Below are 16,781 nucleotides of genomic sequence, written 5' to 3'. Positions count from 1 at the left end.
AAACAAGTCATGAATAATTTAGAAAATTTAGAAATACACGCAAATTTCCAAATACTTGTTCACAAAATCTGGATTATCTCCAATTACAGGAGTTATTTTCATATTATTATTTGACATCTTATCAAACCAGCCTATGACGGTCGTCAGCCCCTTAAATACCCAGACTTCCATATTCTTCTTCATCTTCGATGAGATCTCAAAAAATAATAGAATAATAAGGTTTTTCAAAATATGTCACTATTATAATTTACGTTTCCTTTTCAAAAAAGTCCCGTTTTTAACCCCCCGCCCTTTATTTATTATCCTATCAACCTGTATATAACAATATATACTTAAAAATATATTTTTTTATAATCATATTGTTCAAAATATATACTTTTTAACGTTGCAAAATTTTGCAGCGGTATTTAATTTTCCGATATTTCCTGAAACGTATTAAAACGGTTACTTCCTATTGAAAATTGCGATGATGCACATTTTCTTAGATTTATTTTTTTTCTGCGGCGTCCAAGTTTCATACGCCTGACTTACTTAAATGTAAACATTGTCAACTCACATATAAATTCGAGTCCATTCATTACATGGTCATATCAACTCGACTCGCCGTGAATTACGCTCCAATATCGCTCTCTGCATTTGATAACTGCTTGACGATGAGAATGTTGCCAGAGTCATACTTACGCGATTTGCGTCAAAGTCGCGTAATGCTTGTGAAATTTTGTACATATTTTTTAGTGATTTTTTGTGCAACTTTTTTTCCACCGGTGGCAGATTCCAAAGAAATATTTAGGTAAGCCCTTTTTTATTTTTTTTGTAGGCAGGATAATTTAATTAATATCCTTTTATATACTATGATATAAACAAGATGTTTTTTTAATTTATTAATGATTTCATTGCTTGATTCAGTAGTCACTTCGTGGTTCGTGGTAAAAAAAATCCATTTTTAATATAAGTTTTACAAAGTAAATACTACTATTTCTTAAAATCGATACATTCCGCATTACTTTTAAATACTGGTGTTTAAAAATTATGCAGAAAACATCGAAACACGTGTCATAAAAGATTTTAAGAAATAGAGGTATTTATTTAGTAAAACTTAAATTAAAAAATAATTAAATGATACTGTAAAAACATTGTTTGGGAACTTATTATTTTATTTATTTTATTTTATTTAATGCCTTGCTATTGGTTAGTTAGGGGTTGTCTGTATAAATTTGTCCGCCTCCGTGGTGTAGTGATTGCGAACTAAACGTCCCGGGTTCGATTTTTAGTGGGATCGAAGCATTTCACTCTAAAACTAATTTAATTTGACCCTGAACTGGTATTCTTAGAAGAAATATTAATGTATAGCTTAAAAAATTCTTATATCATTAACTTTATTTTTTAATAAATCAATAAAAAAAAAGATTTGTTGAATATACAATATATAGAGTTCCTTCAATATATAGAGTTTAATTTAAAAAATTTAACTGGAAAAAATAAACTTTGATCCCCATTGTATTTTTCTGTAAAAATTTAAAAGTAAATAACTGTGTATGGTATATTATCATTCGTTATTAGTTATACATGTTGTTGTCATTTGTTATTATAATTATTTATTATTTTTTTTATTTATTTTTTTATTTTTTTTTAAGCCCCGTAAATGCCCAGACTTCCATATTCTTCTTCATCTTTGATGAGATGTCAAAAAATAATATGAAAATAACTCCTGTAATTGGAGATAATCCAGATTTTGTGAACAAGTATTTGGACACACTCAAAATGTTGTTATTATAATTGTGTTATAATTATTATTTATTATTATTATATTTTCTTTTTGTCGCATCCGTAGTGTAATGGTCTGCATGCTCGCCTACCGTTCTGGAGGTCCCGGGTTCGATTCCCAGGGGGGTTTAATAAATATAAGTGATTTTTTCACTCTCATATTTATTCGATATTACCCTGGACTGGTACCTGAAGCGGAGGGCTGATCACCTTTCCTTCATGTGTAATCGATCGAGATAACACTGCGTTTATATGAAGCAGTGCCCTATGCACCATTGGGGTGCGGTAAGGGATTTACTATTAATGATGGCCAAAAACACTTGACGCATTTTTTTAACGAAAAAGAATATCTTCCTATGTCCCGAATTCAAGTAATATTTTCTTTTTTATACATACATTTAAACAAGAAATAAAAATGTCACTTACGAGTCTGGTTAAATGGAAAAGAAAGAAAACAGAAAGCACACATTTCTAATGTAATTTTGTACGTCATGAGTGTATTTAGTACTGTGCTTGTTGCTGTTACGTTCAACTGATGGCGCTGCCATTGTGGTAAAAAATTATTGATGGTAAACTTGCGGCGAGGTTCTAACTTGATATAAAATACACAATACTGATCCTAATAAAATTGGAATTTTAACAAATCTTTGAGGCGAATGTGGTTGGTAATAGAAGCAAAGGAAGACCAAGGAAACTTATTATCTTGGCATTATCGAGTATTTTAAATACTTGAATGTGGTCATGTCAGGAGTTGGAATAATCAGCGGGTATGCATGAGAAAATGAATGAATGTGGAAGAAGCGAAGATTGTTTGCAAAGACAGATTAGTGTGGTGTTCAATTCTCTCTGCCTACAAATACCAGAAGGTTTTATGGAGTTTTTAGTAACATTTTCAATCGGATAATTTAGTTCATAAACGACAATTAAAACGCAGGTCAATCGTGAACACATAATGAAAGCAATGAGTGTTTGAATATGTAAATAACATTATGAATCCATTCAATTACACACATTCTAATTACATATATAATTTGGAACATACTGTGAATTATTAACATGTATATATGAACTATGTTTACGTACGTAGGGGTTTCGGAAAGTTCGTGGAATTAACAACTGTAAGGCGTTATAGGAAATTGTATTTTTCCAAAATTTTATGGCAAAATTCTTCATCTTCTCCGTCTTAGTCCTCATTACTTAGAGTTGTGACCCTTGTCGAAGCAATGACTCTTCTCCAGTTATCCCTTGACTGTGCTGCACGTAGTGCTCCAACCACCGAGGTGCTTGCTGCTGCCTTAACTTGATCGGTCCATCGCGTGGGGATCATCCTCTCTCTTCCTTCCCCTCTAAGCTACTAATCACAACGCGTTGTTCCAGGATATTCTCATTGCCACGCGCAACGTTTGCCAGAGTTTAGCTATCCAATTGTGACTCCTGAGGAATGGACTCGTTGGTGCGTCTAGCTGTCCGTGGAATTCGAAGCATGCGCTTCCAACACAACATTTTCAAAGCGTCAATTTTTCTCCTTTCTACAGCTTTTATGGCAAAATATTCCAATCGTTATTAAAGTTTTTTGATTGCTAACTATCCCGTTTGTCATTTGGTCTAATTATGGATGCTGCCACATGAGAAGGGTGCATAAAAATATACCAGAAAGATATTGTTTTTTTTTTCTGAGCGTAAAAAACTTCGATAAAATTTAGAAAGGTGTGTATAGATGGTTTGGACATGTGAAAAAAAAATAGTAAATAAAGAACAGTTAAACATGTTTATGAGGCAAATATGGACGAAATAAAGCAGCGAAAGACCGAGAAAAACTTGGCATGATCATGTATTTCATATAGGTATTTCAAATTAAGTGTTCGAGTCAGGAGTCGGAATAATTGGGAATGTGTATGAGGAGGTACATGTTTGCGAAAGAGGCATTTTTTACAAATACAGATTGGTATGGCCTTCTATTCTCTCTGCCTACCGATCACTCTGCTCCATTGTACCTACTGAATAGTCTATTTGATTTTATCTTCAGAACTCTGTGTTCAATTATGCCTCCTGAATAATAAGATAAATTATGTCACCAAAATATTTCTATTCTGTTGCTTCCATTTAGTTTCAGTGACACCCGACGATGCGACGTCACTTGCTCTATAAAATGACGTCAGAAATTGAGTCAACCGTGTCGCATTGTGTGTCGTCAAATATGACGTTTCATCTTTATTCAATAGAAATTATTCTCCTGAAGAATGACACTCCAAGAAAAATGTTCATCTTCAAACCCTCATCCGCACCTGATGGTGCACAGGGCACTGTATAATATAAACGCAGTGTTATCTTTTTTCTTTTTTTTTTAAGGAATAACCCGCAAAGCCTCTATAAGATAGAGACTTATCCGCAGGTAGGATAGTAAGGATAGACGAAGTAAATGTGAAAAATACATCACAAACACCCAGACCAATTGAAAATGAATGCATATTACAACAATTAAAAAAATATATTAAAATTACAAATTTGTTTTAAATTATTTTTAAACCCATACCCGCACTCGGTGGTGCATAGGGCACTGCATCATATAAACGCAGTGTCATCTTGATCTTTAATACATAAATGAAAGTTGATCTGCCCCCCGCTTCAGGTACCAGTCCAGGGTAATATTGAATAAATATTACAGTGCAAAAATCACTTATATTTATTTGACCCCCACACCCTGGGAATTGAACCCGGGACCTTCAGTATGGTGACTGAGCGTGCTGACTATTACACTACGGGAGGCGGACTACAAGAAAATAATACAATCAAATATCTAAAATGTCACGTACTTACCATAAATGTAATTTCTCAGAATTATTTGAAAACCCCTAGTATGCATTATGTATCATTCGTTACACTACCATAGACTTAACCGTACAATATTGATATAATCGATTTTTTACTATCAAAACTCGTTAGCCTAAACTATTTTTATAATTTATGAATATTATATTAGAAATACCGCACCGGACGGAAATGGTATTTTTGTAAGTCTTTATTACCCATTTTTATATTTTCTTTTGCATAATATAATACTTGCGACGGTTTTGTATAAAATAATGTTAAAAACTGTTTTTTGTTTGGTGAAAAATTAATAGAATTGTGAATCTCGTATTGAAACGATTGTATTCCGATTGTCTTTTGATGATAATATGAATATTTATAAAATAATTAATGTTATTCAAACGGTTATTGTTACACTTACAAATATTTCAACAACATTACGTTTGAAAACAAAATAAATCAATCGACGAATGATTACAAACAAAATTACGATTTTATAATTGAAATAATCCTAAAAGTCTTCTTCCTCTTCTTCTTTTTCTTTTTTTAGGATTAAGTCCTGTCATTCTCCTGTCCACTCCTGGGAGGTGGAAGACCAGCTATCCCTTCATCGTTTAGGTGGTCTTCCTGGGGGTCTGATCCCGCTTATGCTGCTGTCCGCTGCCACCCTCACCACTCGATCTGAACTGGCTCTTCCCACATGATCTCTCCAGAAACGTCTTCTTTCTCTTCCCCATCGCACAACATCTTCAACATAGCAGATTTTTCTTATTTCTGAGTTTCCAATTTTGTCGCGAAAGGCCTGCAATGGGTCGTAGAGTCTTCATTTCGGATGTCCTAAGAAGGCTTTTTGTTCTCGCGGTGTCGGCTCTTGTTTCCGTGCCGTATGTCAAGATCGGTCTTACGCAGGTCTTATAGATCCCCACCTTACTCTCTTTCATCATGTATTTATTTCTTCTTACATTTTTTTAAGCATCCCGCTACAGCAGAGACCTTGTTTGCTTGCTCTGTTACTTCATTGTATAGGTTATTGCTGCTGGACACTTCGACACCCAAATACTTGAATTGCATAACTTGCTCTATAATTTCATTATTGATTGCAAGTTTGCATCGTATTGGATGTCTCGAAGTGACCATGCTTTTGTTTTGTTTATAAGTTAAAGATATCTTAAAGTTTAAGATATCTTAAGATATCTTATCTTTTGTTTATAAGTGTAAGATAAGTTTAAGTTAAAAAACAGTCTTCTATTTTATAGTAAAACTATTGCGGTATTTTCGATTACTGTGTTGTGTAAATGAATTTGAAGAATCCGTCGTATACAGACACTGGCCAGAGTCAAGAGTAACTCCTGAAGAATGGACTCGTTGGTGCGTCTAGCTGTCCATGGAATTCGGAGAATGCGCCTCCAGCACCACATTTTCACCCCCTTATTTTATAAATTATAATATGACAACACTGTTTGAAACGTACTCCCTTTGTAAAATAATTGAAAAAACATAAATTGCTATAAGAAACTCCTACGATTCTCAAAGTGCGATACGAACTCCACTTTGGAAACCAATGACCTTAACGAAAAATCGTCAGCGACTGATTGAAGACAAGTTTAAATACGGGGATGTGTTTTAAAACATATTTTTCGTTTTGTATTTAATAAATTGGAAAGAAAATATATTAAAAATTCAATTTTAAAAAGTCAGAAAGGTGTGTTGAGATAGTTTGGGCATGCGAAACGAATTATTGAAAAATGAATAGTAGATCAAATTTATGAAATGAATGTGTCTGGTAATTGAAGCAAAGAAAGACCGAGGAAAACTTGGCATTTTCACGTATTTCAAATACTTGAAAGTAGTCAGGTCAGGAGTCGGAATAATCGGCGGGTATGTATGAGGTGATTCGTGAAGATGGAAGAGGCGAATATTGTTTACGAAGATAGATTGGTGTGGCGTTCTATTCTCTCTGTCTACCCCTGCGCGAAGCGGCGTGATGGTTGGTTAGTTATTTAATCCAAAAGATCATTACGTAATTTGTTTGGGACTGTACAATGCTCCCAGAATTCAGTATGAAGACTTTCACTTTCAATAATAATTGCATATAATTAACTATACCAACCAACATATCGCTCACTCCTTTCAAGAACGTCATAAATCCAAAAACTTGATTTTTCAGGAGAACGTTTTTAAAGTTTAAAAATTTAATACAATGTATTAAAAATAAATATCAAGCCACTTATTTAACTTTTAATACGACCATTGCTGACAATTCGTCGGCAGTTCTCGTCAGAACTTCGCGACGCGGATCTGACTTGGGAGGATGCAAGGGAGCTGGCAGCCGACAAAAAAGCCTGGAGACAGTTTGTGGACTCCATATGCTCCACCTAGGGAGCGGATATGGTTATTATTATTTATTATTATTGAACTTTATTACTGTGCAACAAATCTTTTTAGGTAAAACCTGAAGGTTTTTTCCCCATTTGAAAAATATTTAGTGTATTTAAAAAAATAATTAAACAATACCTTTTCTTCATAATGCAAAAACAACACTTTCTGCCCTGTAGCGGGTAAATATTAAGTTAAAAATATGCCTCTTTTGCTGAGATATAGTACATTTTCTGGGCATTCCGAAAATATGCACAACTGAAAATTGTCGATTTTTTTTATTTATGACGTTCTTGAAAGGAGTGAGCGATATACGAGTACGAGTATACGTAGTTACCAATAGTAAAGTTACTTAAATGAAACGTAGGAATCGGTATCATGACATCATATGATATAGTTCTCTGTCATACAGAAGTCGGTTGCAATTATAAACAGTATATCTACGGAGGTGATTAAAATCGCGATAAAGTAACGTATTAAGGGGATACAACGCAAACACAGAATTCAATCACCGGCCAACCACCGGAGAAGTCAAACGTATTTTCATGCCTAATTTTAAATGAATGCATATTAGATTTTTTTTTGTTTTTTTGGAATATATATAGAAAAAGTATAAGTATTTATATTATTTTAAAGTCCTTTCTTGTTAACAACTCTTTTCTTTTCAAAACCATATAATTACTTGCAAGTTTTTTTTTTCATTTCAAAAATGGTGTTTTACGTAAAAAATAAATGTAACCTGGATTTAAGAAAATTAAGTCGTGATTTTGTATACTGGGTTTAACAGACAGATAAAATATTACATTGTGTAAAAGACTTGTAAAAGTCCACATTTTTGAGTTTATTAATTGTAAACACAATAAGTTTCGAAAATGCAGATATTCTCATTAACACTTAAAAATACAAAATTTAACTAGTCTTGTTAACAAACTGAAAAAGTGATATAAATATACCAGATATATATATACTCGTGTGTATGTATATATTTATATATATATATATATATATATATATATATATATATATATATATATATATATATATATATATATATATATATATATATATATATATATATATATATATATATATATATATACATAAATATATTTATATATATATATATATATATATATATATATATATATATATATATATATATATATATATATATATATATGTATTTATATATATATATATATAAATATATATATATATATATATATATATATATATATATATATATATATATATATATATATATATATATATATATATATATATATATATATATATATATATATATATATATATATATATATATATATATTTATATATATATATAAATACATATATATATATATATATATATATATATATATATATATATATATATATATATATATATATATATATATATATATATATATATATATATATATATTTACCAAAAGTGCCATAAAGTGGATTAAAACACAAAAGACCTTTGTATTATAAAGTACGCTGATAATGACATCGCATAACTGACCTCAACAATAAATTTTACAGGAAAATTCCTATTTGGCACAAGCATTTCGTTCCGATTTTACAGTAGTCGTAGCAAAATTGTAAATACTAGATGGTTTTTTTAGACATAAATAATATAAGTGACTTTTGTGTTTGTCCGCCTCCGTGGTGTAATGGTTAGCGTGTTTAGCTACCGTGCTGGAGGTCCCAGGTTCGATTCCCACGGGGGTGAAAATAGATATTGGTGATTTTACACTCTAATATTTATTTAATATAACCCTGGACTGGTCGCTGAAGCGCAGGAGTGATCACCTTGCCTTCATGTAAGTAACGATCAAGATTAAACTGCATAAATACGATACAGTGCCCTATGCACCATTGGGTGCGGATAAGGTTAGAGATTGTGAGTAATGCGTTATGAGAGATTGTATTCTTCTTTTCCCGATGAAGATTATTTTATCAGAATTTTATCCGAAATTTAAGCATAATATCATATTAATTATAACCAAATTTTGTGTACCAACTGATTTTAAAAGCTTTGTATTGTATTTCTTTGTTCTATTTTCCAATTCTGCTTTTTCTTAATTGCACGCGTCATTTTAGAGTATGATAGTATGGTATTTTAGGTAGTATGATAGACGTATTCTTGTATATTTAACTACGCTAACGTAGGAGGATAACTCGTTACGTTTGCAAACGATGTAATGAAGAACCATCATGCCCAGATCAAAAAAAAGATGAAAAAAATACTTTAATTCAAAAGTGGTTACAAATCAAACATGTTTCATAAAATAACAAAATTATCAAATAATTTTTTCACATCTCATCGAAGATGAAGAATAATATGGAAGTTTGGGCATTTACGGGGGTGACGACCGTCATAGGCTGGTTTAAGTTCTCATTTTACACACGTGAAACATTTACCAAATCTACCCATTATTGACAACCACACTACTCAAATTCTTGGTTCTAAGATTCAAAGATTCAAATTTCTATATATATATGAACCAATTTCGAAACGTTGTTCATGAACCACTAGTACTTGAATCACTAGAATTTCACTAGAGTCATCTATTGGTGAGATGAAAAGAAGCTTTTTTATTGAGCAGAAACTCTTTCATTAGTATATGAGGTCCGAATCCTGCATTATAATCACATACATTACATAAGAAACGCCAGAAAATATCATTTTAATTTTTAATATTTTAGCTTACAATTTCACCAGTTAATTTATTAAGAACATTTTTAGTGTGTTCAAATACTCAAAATGTTATAGTATTAGAAATAGTATTTGGACACACTCAAAATGTTGTAACAGAATTATTTATAAACTGTTCATTTCAAACATTCGATGATTTATTAAGAGTACCTACAAGTGTCGTCAGTGGAATATTTCGTCAAATTACAATGTCGAAGAACAATGACCTCTCAGTACCTTAATTAATATTCATTGGCCAGAAATAATAGCTGAGCAGCAAAAATGTTTTTTTCTTCATTTAATGCCTAATTTTTTCAACAAACATTATTTTTGTGCTATTATTTCAGATACTTGACATAGAAACATTGGTATATTTGGCTTTATGAGTTAGTGAGGACTTTAAAAAATGCATAATTTTTTTTTACCAATATTTATTTTAGAAAATGTCCATTTTCATCATATATTCTAAAAAAATCGTGCGCGGAAACACGTCCGGTCCCTAGCGTGGCCGTTCGTTTTCCGAATTCGAACGTTCGGGATCTCAGCCTTAAATTAATGCATGTACAATTTACTCCGATTTTAAAACACAAACTTTTTCTTCTTCTTTCCAGATCTTCAAGGTCATCTGGTTTCAAATCCTTGGATCCCTTCATCATCGATTCCAGAACAGGTGACAGTTCATTCCGAGTTTTCTGGAACGTCCCAACATTCCAATGTCACTCCCACAAGATGTACTTCGAAGAGGTCTCCAGGAAATACGGCATATCGCAGAACGACGGTGACACATTCAGGGGAAACGAAATAGCTATCCTGTACGATCCTGGGAACTTCCCAGCGCTTCTGGAAAACGGGAGCCAGTCGGGATACTTCTACAGGAACGGGGGTATACCTCAAGAAGGAGACCTGCAGCTTCATTTGGATATTTTTAAGGATAGCCTCATTAAACAAATACCGGATGAACTGTTCAATGGTGAGGAAACATATACTTATTAACATTTTTAATGCGTCCAAATACTTGTTGACAAATCTGGATTATCTCCAATTATAGGAGATATTTTTCATACAATTTTATGACATTATATGAAAAATTTATCCTATAATTGGAGAATTGTCTGGATTGCCAGATTTGTGAACAAGTATTTGGACACGCTCGAAATGTTCAAAATGGTCAAATTATAAGCTATATCTGACGTTTCTCATGTATGTGATTATAATCCAGGATTCGGACCTCACATACTAATAAAAGAGTTTCTGCCCAATAAAAAGCTTCTTTTCATCTCACCAATAGATGACTCTAGTGAAATTCTAGTGATTCAAGTACAATGTTTTGAAATTGATCATATATAAAGAACTTGAGTAGTGTGATTTCAATAATGGGTAGAATTTGTGAATGTTACACGTGTGTAAAGTGATCAATTAAACCAGCCTATGACGGTCGTAAGCCCCGTAAATGCCCAGACTTTCATATTCTTCTTCATGTTAAGATGTTAAAAAATAATTACAGTAATAGTTGAAACTAACAGTAGTGATTGAAACGTTGTATTTTTTTCAGGACTTGGTATTATAGACTTCGAATCCTGGAGACCAATTTTCCGACAGAATTTTGGTAAATTAACTCCTTACAAAGATGTGTCGTACGATAAGGAGAGAGAAAGGCATCCGTTGTGGCCCAAAAGTTGGATTCAAAAGGAGGTCAGTATTCAAACATTTTGTTATGATTTTTAAGCATATCGCTCACTCCTTTCAACAACGTCATTTATCAAAAATCGACAATTTTCAGTTGTGCATGTTTTCGGAATGCCCAAAAATGTACTTTATCCCAGCAAAAGAGGCACATTTTAACTTAATATTTACCCGCTACAGTACAGAAAGTGTTGTTTTTTTGCATTTCGAAGAAAAGGTATTGTTTAATTATTTTTTTAAATATCCAAAATATTTTTCAAATGGAGAAAAAACTTTCAGGTTTTACCTAAAAAGATCTGTTGCACAGTAAAAATTTCAATAAGTGACTTGATATTTATTTTTAAAACATTGTATTATATTTTTAAACTTTAAAAACGTTCACCTGAAAAATCAAGTTTTTTTTATTATTTATAACATGCACAACTGAAAATTGACGTTCTTGAAAGGAGTGAATGATATGTAATTTTTTAAAACATTTCAGGCAGCAAAGAGATTCGAAGAAGCTGGCCGCAAGTACGTGGAACAGACGATGGCTCTAGCGAAAAAAGTCAGACCATATGCGAGATGGGGATACTACGCATACCCCTACTGCTTCAACATGAACAGCGATACTAAGCTACCCACGTGTTCTAACGATGTCAAAGAAGAAAACAACAGGTTCGTTCAGTGGTCGTCAAACTTATTAGCCAAAGAACCAAATATGTACATTCTTCATTCTTCAACCCTCGTCTGCACCAGATGGTGCATAGGGCACTGCATCATATAAAAGCGGTGTTATCTTGGTCGTTAACACATGAATAAAAGGTGATCAGCACACCGCTTCTGATGCCGGTCCAGGGTAATATTGAATAAATATTAGAGTGAAAAAATCACTTATATTTATTTGACACCCCTCTGGGAATCGAACGCAGGACCTCCAGTACGGTAGCCGAGCGTGCTGACCATTACACTACGGAGATAAGACGTTTATACCATGCAGTGCCCTATGCACCACTGAGTGCGGATAAGGGCAAGAATGAATGAAAAATGATCCATGAATGTGAAAGCGTGGAAGATTGTTTGCAAAGACAAATATGTGTAGCATTCTTTTCTCTCTGCCTACCCCTGCGCAAGCGGCGCGATATTTAGTTAGTTAGTTTATCCCATCTGGCGTATTGTCTCCCTTCCGGCCTTGGCCTGTCAGTCTCCAGTTTTCATTTTCAAACAAGTGCATACATCATTATTTTCCCAACAATTAGCAATGGAATCGTTATCACACAGACACAAAAGTGTATTGAAATAGTTTGTCCTTGATCTTTGGCGATACGAGCAGTGATTACAATAACAATAGATTCCATATCCATGCGGGACAATTATAGACTTCCTCAGATAAATTCTGTGCGAACAGTAATAAATCTGTTAAAATTGAACATATTAAAATTATACAGGTACCACCATTTTTCAGAATCCCATTAACTGAGATGTGACATATGATGTCAGAGCCATTAAATTTAATGTCAACACCGAATTTTTAATTGACATGATACCACTAAATTGTATGATTGCCCAAAAAGTTGATAAGGTTGATTAGAATGTGCTGTTGCTTGTAGAGAATCGTATAAAGTGGCTCTTTCCGAGAAAATTAATACATCAATTTTATATTGTTAATAAAAACACTTGTATAATTTATATTTGAAGCATTAACTTTGTGATTTTCCATTTTTTATTTAAATTATAACATTGTTTTAAAATCACTATAAATATTTTATTATAACTTAATTATAATGTCTACCGGTTTCGAAGCTAACCGCTTCTTTATCAAGGCTGTTAATACGCATTAATCAGTCTTGATAAAGAAGCGGTTAGCTTCGAAACCGGTAGACATTATAATTAAGTAATAATAAAATATTTAAAGTGATTTTAAAACAAAGTTACATTTTAATTATATACTTAGAAAACAATTGTTTTTAACCACTTGAGTTATATTTATTTTAACGACTAGTTTCGGAAGCTACAGATATTTCTATCTTCGGGTTTGAATAAAGACTCAGTATTCAATTTTAGATGATTTCATTTAAATCAATTCAATCGTTCTTCTTCTTCTAATTTTGCCTCTCCATGTTGAAGATTGGAAATCATCGCGATAATTTTTACTTTGCTCTAAGACCATACTCGCAATAAAAGAATTCAGCCAGCTTCAAATGAGAACTGGATAAATTTTTCATTTTCTTTTTTAATTTCGGCGGCAAAGCGCTCTGAAACTGAAACTGTAATGGTCTAAACGTTTTCAAATCGTACTATAGTTACGCGAAATATTAACCCAATAATAAGAAATCAGCATTAAAAATATATATATTGGTGAATTAATGAACTACTTACATTTCTTGGTGGCAATTTCTTAGTATTTAGTAAGTATTTCGTGGTGGTGGAACTGTATTTTATAGAATAAAATAACTTACTAAATATTTTGAAATATTTATACTTTTCCTCGTGACAGAATCCAATGGCTATGGGATGGTACCAATACCCTGCTACCGTCAGTCTACATGGGGAGAAAGAAGCTGAACTCGGCAGAAAGACAACAGCTGGTAAAGGGAAGAATAGAAGAGGCCCTCAGGATTCAGAAGAGAACTGATGGAGACCATCCCATATATCCTTATCTCTGGTATAAGTACAACGATGATACAGAAGAGTTCTTAACAAAGGTTCGTAATAAATATACAATAAATACAAATACAGCTATCACAAAATGAATTTATTCACATAATATTCATATTATTTTTTGAGATCTCATCAAAGATGAAGAAGAGTATGGAAGTCTGGACATTTACGGGGCTGACGACCGTCATGCTGGTTTAAGTGATCACTTTACACACGTGTAACATTCACCAATTCTACCCATTATTGACAACCACACTACTCAAATTCTTGGAAGTTCTATATATATCAACCAATTAAGAAACCTTCTTGAATCACTAGAACTTCATTAGAGACATCTATTGGTGAGATGTAAAGAAGCTTTTTTTTAAAGCTGAAACTCTTATATTAGTATGTGAGGTCCGAATCCTGGATTATAGTCACATAATATTTCCCAAAATGAAACTATTTAATTCTAATTAATTTATTTAAGAAAAAAACAAACTAACTAACTAACCAGAGTTGGCGGAGAGAATAGAACGCCACACCACTCTGTCTTTGCAAACATTCTTAGCCTCTTCCACGTTCATGCATTTCCTCATACATACCCGCCGATTGTTACGATTCCTAACCTGACCACTTTCAAGTATTTGACATACCTACCTGATCGTGTCATGTTTTTCTCTGCTCCTTTTTCCAATTACATTCGCCTCATATTTTTTTAACCTTTTTTTCTCACTCATTCGTTGTACATGTCCAAACCATCTCAACACACCTTTCTTAATTTTATCGATAATGCTTATCTCAGTTTTGCATTCCTTCTTTTTGTTTTTTTTTTTTATTTATTTAATATATAACCTTTATTGTGACCTTATTAGAGGAGTAGTTTAGGAAAAGAAAAAAAAAACAATATTTTATGGAGCATTACATTTGTAAACATGTAAACCAAGCCAAATATGAACTTAAAAGTGTTCTTTGTAAACTTTGATGCTCTTGTGATTATTTTTACAAAAACTGTTTTCCGTTTACAAATCTAAAAATCAAATAATTGTTCACAAATCTGGATTTCCTCCACTTGAGAATTTTTTGAAATATTTTGACATACATGAATATCTGGAAAGAAGAAAGGCTCGGTATTTAAATAAAAATTAAATCAAATAAAAAGTGTCTCTGCTAAACAAAAGTTTTTCTCGATCCACCAAAGATGGCTCTTGTGAAGTCATTTGCAATGTGTCGTGATATTAATATGTATATACATATCTAGGAGTTACAAAAATATGAGAACTGTGGTTGTCAATCATGGGTAAAATGGTGAATGTTGCACGTATGTCAAGTGATAAACGAACCAGCTTATGACAGATTATAGGCCCATTAAATATCCAAACTTTTATATTTGTATACTTAAAACCTAACTTTGTTTTAAAATCACTATAAATATTTTATTTTAACTTAATTATAATGTGTACTGGTTTCGAAGCTGACCACTTCTTCATCAAGACTGATTAATACAAGTATTAATCAGTATTGATAAAGAAGTGGTTAGCTTCCAAACCTGTTGACATTATAATTAAGTTATAATAAAATATTTATAGTGATTTTAAAACAATGTTACATTTAATTTATAAAATGGTAAATCATAAAGTTAGTGCTTCAAATATAAATTATATTTTATATATGTCTTCATCTATGTTGAGATGTAAAAATGTAACCCTTAATTTTTCTATTTTAATTGATTTGTATCTTTTCAGGACGATCTATACAAAGCCATCAATTACATGAAGTCATCAGGACTTCCAGGAGTTATCATATGGGGAAGCACGAATGACGTCAACACTAAACAAAAGTGTGAATTACTACAAGACTACATTGAAAAAATACTAGGACCTGTTGCCAGTCAATTCATCCAAGGAAAACACAGATCAATGCACAAACAAACTGTAACTGATAACGCCATCAATGAATCCATCCCACAAGACAATAATGATAAAATTGACGAAATCAACGAAACAGACGATAATAAAAATAAAAGTTATGTTTATAATAAACCGGAATTGAACAAAAGCTTTAAGTATGAAGATGATGCAAAAACATCCAGCTTCATAGATAAACGTGATAAAGAGATAATCAACATTGAAGCACTCGAATTTGATAAGATTGGAAGGACAGTCGGAGAAATTGTAGTATATGAATTTCCTGGACCCATTATAAATTTAGAAAATAAAAGAATGGAAGATAATGATGGCATTCTTAAAGATGAAGTTCTTTCCGATTTTCCTAAACCAGCTGATGAAAGTCAGAAAAGTGATGAAGTTTCGATGATGAAAATTAAGACAAGGATTCTAACAGTTGTTGAGAGCGATCCTAAAATATTTATGTATTCACCAAGTTTTAGATAATCTCAATTTTTCGTACTTTTTTATGAATCGCTCCGATTGAATTATAAATTATAATTATAATTTTTCTATGAAAATCTAGTCACTTATTTTATTATACAACATATATTTTTAATCACATTATTTATGTTTAATTTTACCATAAGATTAGTCATAGTTATTTATTTATTATGTGTAAGTTGACTGTATTATAATATGATGCATAAAAATAAATGAAAATTATTTACTTCTGTAAATTACCATTATTTTCAGTTGACTTTTTTGTATTTCAAAAACATTTCCAATGGATTGTATTTTTCTTCTTTTAAATAAAATTACTAAAATAACCAAAAAAAATATTTGAAAAATTAGAAATAAGTATGTGAAAATTAACTTTGAATTCAATAATAAATGCACGTGTTTCAAAATATCACTATTGTGTTTGTTTATTACTGAAA

General features: G+C 31.9%; 1 protein-coding gene across 1 annotated transcript; it reads left to right on the top strand.

The window, feature by feature from the left end:
• Window positions 1–589: 589 nt before the first annotated feature.
• Window positions 590–16,756, top strand: LOC148301875 (hyaluronidase-like). The gene is made up of 6 exons (XM_088272560.1): window positions 590–790; window positions 10,264–10,622; window positions 11,205–11,344; window positions 11,817–11,992; window positions 13,812–14,019; window positions 15,700–16,756. The coding sequence occupies exons 1-6, from the start codon at window positions 654–656 to the stop codon at window positions 16,345–16,347; spliced, it is 1,668 nt and encodes a 555-aa protein (XP_088128686.1). The 5' UTR covers window positions 590–653; the 3' UTR covers window positions 16,348–16,756.
• The last annotated feature ends 25 nt before the right edge of the window (window positions 16,757–16,781 follow it).

This window comes from Brachycentrus maculatus, unplaced genomic scaffold (assembly GCF_059751285.1).
Source record: "Brachycentrus maculatus isolate JH-2025_06_01 unplaced genomic scaffold, ASM5975128v1 h1tg000509l, whole genome shotgun sequence".
NCBI classification, from domain to species: domain Eukaryota; kingdom Metazoa; phylum Arthropoda; class Insecta; order Trichoptera; family Brachycentridae; genus Brachycentrus; species Brachycentrus maculatus.
The sequence above is the reverse complement of the archived record's forward strand: the minus strand, read 5'-3'. Positions and strand labels throughout refer to the sequence as shown.